At 54.1% G+C, this 8,489-nt stretch overlaps 2 protein-coding genes across 2 annotated transcripts; both read left to right on the top strand.

Moving 5' to 3' along the window:
- Positions 1–394: 394 nt before the first annotated feature.
- Positions 395–1,530, top strand: CORC01_06643 (chromo domain-containing protein; the record flags this gene model as incomplete). Its single annotated transcript, XM_022618282.1, has 5 exons — positions 395–717; positions 773–815; positions 866–945; positions 1,011–1,383; positions 1,435–1,530. 5 exons carry the CDS (start codon positions 395–397, stop codon positions 1,528–1,530), a joined length of 915 nt encoding a protein of 304 aa, XP_022475126.1.
- A 5,027-nt stretch (positions 1,531–6,557) lies between these two features.
- CORC01_06642 (uncharacterized protein) lies at positions 6,558–7,987 on the top strand (the record flags this gene model as incomplete). The annotated part of the gene is made up of 2 exons (XM_022618281.1): positions 6,558–7,688; positions 7,760–7,987. 2 exons carry the CDS (start codon positions 6,558–6,560, stop codon positions 7,985–7,987), a joined length of 1,359 nt encoding a protein of 452 aa, XP_022475125.1.
- Between the last annotated feature and the right edge of the window lie 502 nt (positions 7,988–8,489).

Raw genomic sequence — 8,489 nt, 5'->3', positions numbered from 1 at the left:
GAGAGGTGGCTTGTGTCCAAAAAGTCACGTGATTTTGAAACGCCACAATTGGCTGTAATGTGAATCCTTTGCTCCAGCCTCTTTGCCCAGCGTTGTGCAAAACCTGGGGCAGCTTCCGGTAATTGCACGCTGTTTCTCTGGCAGCGCATCACAGCTTCCTTCCACCTTTTTGTCTTGTTGTCTTGCACAACCTTCCATTTTAGCCCATTCAGACCCGCTGCTGCCTAGGAAGACTGATTATAACTCTCGGAATAAATACTTCCTACACAATGCCTCCCGGTAAGCTCTCATCTCTGCGAATTTCACATCTCGCGCCATCAGCCAAGTCGCGTCGAGATTGCGACAACCCACTTTACGACGCGAAAACACAATCAATTCCCTATATCACGTCACGATGCCGGGTCGCAAAGCAACCAAGTCAAAGGAACCCAAAAGGTTAACAGCTCCTGCAGCTATTAGCGACGAAGAGATGTCCGACGCCGGCGGCGAAATCGCCATCCCGCTAAAGGAGAAGCGCGCGAAGAGCCGATCCGCGGAATACCGAGACGATGTCAGCGAAGCCAAAAGCGAAGACGACATTCCCGTGATCTCTGGCGACCTGAATGGCGATGCCGCCAAACCTGTCAAGCCAGACTCTGCGGAGGCCGGCGATGAAGAGGAGGAGGAGGAGGAAGAAGAAGAGGAAGGCGACGAGGACGATAATTTGGAGGCCGATGAGTACGTTAAGCGCAGCAAAGGGCTTCGCTGGGATGATGGGGCTGACCTGCCATAGATACGTTGTTGAGAAAATTCTTGACCATCAAGTTGCTGACGACGTAAGTGCTCCTCCATTGTCAAGGTGCCTCGATTCCAACGCGTTTTATAGGGCACCGTGAACTTCCGAGTCAAATGGGAAGGTTACTCTAAGAAAGCAGATCAAACCTGGGAACCCGAAGACAGCTTGAAGTAAGTTGAACGCTGTGGCTCTGCGATCAATACAAACCTCGGAACTTCGCCTCACACGTTAACAGGGAAGGCGCATCAGAAATTTTGGAGGAATATCTTCGGAAGCTGGGTGGGCGCGAGGCGCTGTTTGAGGAGAAGACCAAGGCCAAGACCACAAAGAAGCGCGGCCGTGCCGGTGCCTCGTCGTCCACGCCACCGGCGAGCAGCAAGAAAAGCAAGCGCAATGGTCACCCCGCCGAAGCTACTCCTCCCGCGTCAGCAAAGGAGGCCAAATCTAAGGCCTGGACACTGCCCAGTGGCAGTTGGGAGGATGGCGTCGAGTCGATTGATGCCTGCGAGGACGAAGAGTCGGGCTCCATTATCATCTACCTCAACTGGCGAAACGGCCAGAAGACTAAGCATCCCAAGGAGGTGGTGTATAAGCGATGCCCCCAAAAGGTATGGCCCTATGCGTTCCAACGCAAGATGATGGCACTGACGGATGCTTAGATGCTGCAATTCTACGAGAAGCACATTCGCATCATCAAAGCGGGACCTGACGCCGAGGTCCCGGAGCCGGATGCCGTCCTCGACGCCGAGGTATAGGAAACCAACAAAAGGATGCCGTTCGTGGAATTTTTTGGGAAGGGATTGGCGTTTGGGCTCTTGATACATTTGCTATCATCAGCAGGCCCGCGAGCGCCGTTCGCTTGGCTTCTGCTCGTCTTGATATTTGCACGCTTTTAGTCTTCGGAAGAAGTCTCAGCAGGTTTCATCTAACACCAGGTTTAGGACTTTCCGGACAGTAGCGGGCTTGCTTTATTGTGACTCAATTAGCGGGAGGAGGTGTTCTATACGGTTCGGCTTCGTAATTTCTGAAGAAAGGAAGACCGCAAGTTCTCCAGTTGATTCCAGTTGCTGCGATCTACATCCAATGCGTTAGGTTGCGCCTCACTGTAAGGTAGATGGCGTTGGACCAATCTAGGGCACTTACATTGCCAACCTAGATTTGCAACATGCAAACGCAGCCTCAACTGACAAGAACCTCTGGGCCTTGATATAATATGATAAGGCCTTCCTACGTGGTCCGGTATCCGCCGGAATCTTTATCTCAGACTCATGAAGGACACACCATCCTTGTAATCAGGCGGGTGCCGCCGAGTGTTAGATCCAGGTACGGCGCAGGTACAGCTAAGTCATCGTCGAGTAGTGTTTCTAGGTCTATCAGGTCACTAAAGGCACGATTTTACTTATAAATATACATCCGACCTCACTCCCCAAGGTAGAGGATTATTGCGACAGGGGGTAGAAACCTGCAGGTTGTGAGTGTGCGAGGTTGGGTAAGTGGAGGAGGGGACTCGGACAACAGCAGCCGGCGGATACTCCACTGAAAAGCAGCTTTACATCCCTGCATCGCAGGCGGCTGGACGAGTGGGAAAGCCTGAAAGTTGTGCCACGGGTGAAGGGTGGGAGGCGCGGTAGCGTCAAGTACCTTAGGTTGTCGCGGATTTTTTTTTTCCCAGGGTGGTGTTGGGCGAGTGTGGTGACGGGCCCAGCCTCTCGCATTTCTATTGACTTTCCCGGGTTTGCGGCTGGGCGGACGCTGGAAAGCTGGTGGCGGGGCAACGCTTCTTTTTAACGTGAAGCTGCCCGCGCTGCATTCCTCACCACTGCCATCGATTCCTCCTCCCCCTCTACTCTTCCCTCTTATACATTGCACACTCGCATTGCGAAAAGGGTTTATTTGACCAACCACGAGGTTTCTTTTGAATTCTCTCCTCTATCTCCTCTACATCGACAAGTGAACAATTCCATTGTTCCTCTGGGTCTCTACCGTCAACCTTACCCACATTTCGGACCCATACAAACCGGTACTCTGTGAGCTCGCCTCAGGGGAGACTCTCGAGTTGCTCGCCCACGGATTGAAATCTCACTCACCCTCAGCGACGACAATTCCCAGCTCTCACTGGAATTTGAACCGAGGGCACTTGTCTGACGGGTCATCCCACAGACATAGACAAACCTCGGACCGTTGAAAGATACCCCCAAACTCAATCGTCTTCCCGAGACCACCACATTCCTCGGCGTCTCCGCCCTGACCGCCGTGTCTTCTCTCCCCCAGCCACCAGCTCTCCACACAAGCTGTCCCGCCCGTCCCACACCGGCGCCGCCTCAAATCAACCGCCCCCCCACCACCAAAAATAATCGCGGTCTAACCCCAACACCGGCCGTTGGTGCTCCGTCAGCCTCACCTCTGACCTGACGTGGAATCCCAAAAGTACCCAAGACCAAAATAATCACCATCCTAGACAACAGCCATGGTCAAACAAAACGACGTCATCGCGATCATTGTAATCGTCCTATTCGTCGTGCTGGCCCTCGTCGCGTTCGGAATCTACAGATTGGTTCACGTCGCCCGCCAGAGCATGAGCGTGACGTCCGGCTCGAGTAGTAGCAGCTCCGACGAAATCGTCGACGACTGATCTACCGGGCTTTTTTTTTTTTTGCGCGGGGCTTGACTTCCTTTGCCAATGCCCGCTGCTATTGCTACCATCGGCATTTACACTGAGATACCGCGATGAAAGATTTATGCAAAAGGCGCCCATTACGCTTTTGGTTTATGAGCGTAATGCCAAGGCTTTTGGCTGAGACTACGACATGAAGGGACGTTGAGGGAAGAGAACAAGAAGGGATGAATCTGGTATGAGTGATAATGAGGAGGGAATCTCGGAAACAAGGCAAGGGATATGAGACATGATATATCAGCATTTTATCTGGCATTTAAACAGCATTTCTTACTTATACAGAATTGGTTACGTGGGCTGGGTTTTCAGCAAAAGACGCAGCGAAAATGTGTCTTGGGGAAGGATATCTACGAGTGTATGATACAAGTCAGGTGTACATATGGATGGGCTCCGCCGGATTGGCGACGACCTCTTGGAGGATGAGATGAGCCGATATAGTTAGAACGAATGAGGAGTTTGGAAGGCCTCACAAGGCTGAAGATGACAATGGAAATGACTCCCAGACACCACCACACTTGGCCGGATCGTCGGACCCCTTTTGTCTTAATGAAGGAGACCGAAACTTGAAGACATGAAAAGCGTTTCTTCGTCCTCTAGGTGGTGCTTATGCTCAGCATTCAGGTATATCGGACTCGAGTTCCAGTCCCGGCCCCGAGATCGTGACATTGGCATGGCAGATGTTGGGATTTGAAGTGGACACCCGTTTCGTCCCTTTTGTCAGTCGGTGCCTGGAAAGCTCCTTGAGAGTTCAAGATTCTCTACAACCCAGGCCGTCCGTCGATCTCGGCCATCGTTTATGTATTCGTGATCAACAATCACGAATGCACTCAAGCGGGAGATGACGGATACTGAATGACTCTGTTGTTCTGACACTGAGAGACACTTTGAGGAAAAGTGATTAGACAAAGATCGGCACCTGACAAGCCTTCTTTTTCACCACGCTCCCATGTCTTTGTGGCGCGTCGAGGTCCAGGGACACACCATGTTCTAAAGGAGCTAGAAAAAGAGGAAAGGGTTGGGCGTGAGTTCCCAGTGCTTTTGTGAAAGCCCCATGGTGTTGGTGCTGTTCTCACCAAGAAGCTTGTGCTATATCTATATAGCGTAACGAGGTCCAAAGACACCCTACACTCCCAGGGAACTGGAACCAAAAATAAAAAGGTCTGGCGTGAGTTTCTTGGCTCTTTGCAAAATCCTTGGCATCAGTGTTGATCTCGATTTCAAAGAGCTCGTACGTGTGCGTGGTACATCTAGGTTCAAGGACACACCGGGTTCTTTAGGAGCTAGAACAAAAGATGGAGGGTTAGCCTCGACTTTGTTGGCTCTTTATGAAGCTCCCAGTATCAGTACTGCTCTCAATTCCAAGGATACTGTTCGCCAACCCCAGAGATGGTCTTGGTGCAGCATTTGTCGAGAGGAGTAAGTGCGGAGGGGGGGGGGGGGCGCAATGACCACAATGAAATGTTAAACCTTCCCCTGTTCATATTATCTCACGCTTGATTTAATTAAAAATAAAGGAAGAGAAACTCCAGCTACGTGAAGGGCATTTCCTGAAAGAAACTATAACCCCCAAGTGGCACTTACTTCGTCGCAAAGAAAGACCGGACCAAAAGGCCAGGGTCTGTTGCACGAGGGACTGACCGTGGAAACACTGCGATCGAACATCGGGGGAGTCGCATCAGAAGTCGGTTGTGATAAGCAGGGAAGTGACGGATGACTGGTTCCGGGATGATATCCAGATGGGAGGCAAGGAGAACGCGACTCGAGAGGCCCAGACGAGCCCTCCGTATGACCGATCTGACTCAGGCGACCGAGCCGTGGGCACAGGCGGAGGGAGGCGAGGACCAGCAAGTCGTTGCCCAGATTTCCGGCACTGACTCGAAATAGTGGCGACGAGGTCGGATCCGTATATGGCTTCAAGGATATGGGGATGGTCGCGGCGCCTTGGTGTCCATATATTAAAAAAAATTCAGTTTCCGGCTTGAAATATCCTACGTATGGTCAGTCTTGGAACGGTTGAAGCAAGCAGACTCGGATGACTTCGACTGATGCTAACTTATTTGGCGGTACTTAGACGCTAGGCAATCTAAGACGAAAAGAAGGATGAGTGATACATGGCATGTAGACGAGGCAAAGAAACATGAAAGCGTTCTCTCGGTGAAACGGACGCAGCTGAGGAATGAACTGAGAAGCTTTTCAGGTTAACCAGGAGGCCGAGGGGCGATTGGAAAGTTGCACGGAAATGCCTAGGTAAGATGCAAGCCGTAAGGTTTTGCACCTGGTATTGGTATACCACTGGTGACCAGAAGCAATGCAGCTGAAGATAATTGGAATGATTCAAAGAACAACGATAGACTTGCAGTCCTTGAGATAACTAACTATCGTAGAATTGGCCCGAAACACCCGTTCATGGCTAGAGTGATCAAAGCCTACGTGAAGGCATGGGGCGAGCCCACTGGCGGTGAGAGACTCAAACTGGTCGAGGCGATCTGCTACAGATTAGAACGAGGATCTATCTCTCATCGACAGTGGCCGCTCACCATCTCTTCACTTTGAATAGTTGAGAGATCCCAATATAAGCTTAGTCTCTGCTTTCAATGTAGAATCGAACGATCAATTGATAAAGTATGCAGTACTTCAATTTCATCTTCATGGTTGCTTTCAATTCGTCCGAGTAAAGTCACGGGCGGGCAGAAACAAAGAAGAGCCTCCCGAGCCTAGATGAGAGGCTGAATATACTGGCTCAGAAATGTAGCAATGCGTAATTTCCAAGAGACTTATGACAACCTGAAGTGAAATGGAAGAAAAGAAGACCAATTAAGCATGACGGTATTGGGAGGTAAAAGCCCTGCAGGGGCCCTCCCCGCGACCAGGAAACCCCAGACGATACGTTCTTGACACCTCTTTAACCCACCGACGCGCCTCAGCACGTCAATCGCGTCTCTCACTTGTTCACTTTCACGAAATTTCCCATCCTCCGATCTGGTCAAACTCCGAACACACGTTCGACCAAAGAGAACAATCACTTCATCCGCAGCATTTCTCGATACCTATCCTCTACTTCAAACATCGAGACACAGCGACAGCGACCACCGAGCGCCCCCGGACAAGATGCCCGTACTCGAACGCCGCAGAGGCCAACGCCGCCCAGAAAGGCGCACCGGTGACAACGACGACGACAACGACGCCGACGGCCCCCAAAATGCCCTCCCAGAATACGAGCCCCTCTCGTGCCCCCTCTCCGCGGAAGCAAAACGCGCCATCGCGGACCTCTCCAACAGCCGCGACGTCCACCGCTACGAGAACCACCTAAAGGCCTCCATCAGACACCTCGGCTTCTCCGTCGTCGGCATCAACGACGCCGTCCGCACGCGGCACGAGACTCTCGCCCGCTTCGCCGAGAAGCGCGCCGAATCGCAGTCGCAGTCGCAGGACCATAAGATGGAAAACGACAGCGGCAGCCACGAAAAGTCCCAGCGCGAGGTGGACATCGAGGCGCACACGGCCGGGCTAGACGACGAGGTGCCCCGCCTGACGGCCGAGGCCGAGGCCGCGCTGCGCGATCTCATTGACAGGCAGACGGAGCTCTACGACGAAAAGGCCGCGCTCGCGGACACGGTCTCGTACTTTCAGGCGCTCCCCGAACAGGCGCCCCGCCAACGTAGCGGGCGCACACGAGCGGAAGCCAGCGGGCGCAGCGGCGGCGGCGACGACTCGAACCCCGAGGAGGCGGACGAGAACGAAGCAGCAGACGAAAGCGCGCTCCCGCCGCCGCCAGAGTACTCTGCGATCGACATCCTGCGCCAGCAGCGCGCCGAAAAGCTGAATGAGTACGAGCGCATGACGGCGTACCAGCGCTACGCCGTCAACAACGACTACGCCGCCTTCAAGAAGCTTTGGCACGACGCTGCACACGGCGACGCCGAGGTCCCCCTGCCCAACGCGAAGCGCTGGTTCGACGACGCCGGGAACCCCGTCATGCCCGTCGTAAACCGGCGTGGCGACGCGAACAGTGAATCGGCCGCGGCCGCGGCCGCGACGGCCGGGGCGGACGACAGCGACGATGACCTCGTCATTGCCGGGGAGAATAGGGAGTACAGGTGTCCGCTGTCCATGCAGCTGTTCAAGGACCCCGTCAGCAACAGCGCGTGCAGCCACACGTTTGAGAAGGCGGCGATTACGGAGTTCCTACGCAGGGCGCCGGGTCAGCGGGCGCAGTGTCCTACGGCTGGTTGTTCCAAGGTAAGTGGAAGTCCTTCCGTCGAGAGAAACCCCCATCCCCCTCTCCCATATGCTGACGAGAAGGACAATAGGAAATCGGTCTCAAGGACTTGTATGACGACCCAGTCATTCTGCGTAAGATGAAGCGCGCTCTGGAACAGCAGCGCCGTCGGGAAGAAGAAGAGGAGGAGGAGGAGGCAGAGCAAGAGGACAATTCGGAAGGAAACGGAGACGATGATGAGCCGCGGGTGGTGAAACGAGAGGGTCGGTCAGGGAGGAAGAAGCGCAAGGTGGAGGACATTATTGATGATGACGATTGAGGCGCGTGCTGGTACCGTTCATCTTGCGGTGAGCAAAACACTGGCTTTCTGAAATGCGTTGACCCAGGACGGTAGAGAGACGGGAACGAAGTGATGATACCCCCCCCACACCCACCGCCCCACCCCCCACCCCCCCCCCCCCACCCCCCACCCCCCACACCCATCCCCCCCCCACCCCACCGCCTCGTTCACCTACACCAACATCACGACAACCTATAACACCTCCACCTCATCACCACCCACTACTCCACTCCACGCCCCCCCCCCCCCCCCCCCGGCCCGCTCCCCTACACAGAGTACACGGTGGCCCCCGCTGGCATTGATGGATGTCCACGAATGCTTTACAACTTACCTGCAGTTGTACAGCCCTCCGTGCCTGCCTGCCATTCCTGCGCCTGCTCTGTCCGAATTTCTCCACGGTGGCGCTATCTACCTGGTCCTTCGCCCACTCCAGCACCCCCCCGTGTTGTGGCGCGGCCACCTGGTCTCCCCGAAGTCTCAG

This window comes from Colletotrichum orchidophilum (assembly GCF_001831195.1).
Source record: "Colletotrichum orchidophilum strain IMI 309357 chromosome Unknown Scaffold_51.1, whole genome shotgun sequence".
Taxonomy (NCBI): domain Eukaryota; kingdom Fungi; phylum Ascomycota; class Sordariomycetes; order Glomerellales; family Glomerellaceae; genus Colletotrichum; species Colletotrichum orchidophilum.
This window is presented reverse-complemented; position numbering and strand designations above follow the sequence as displayed.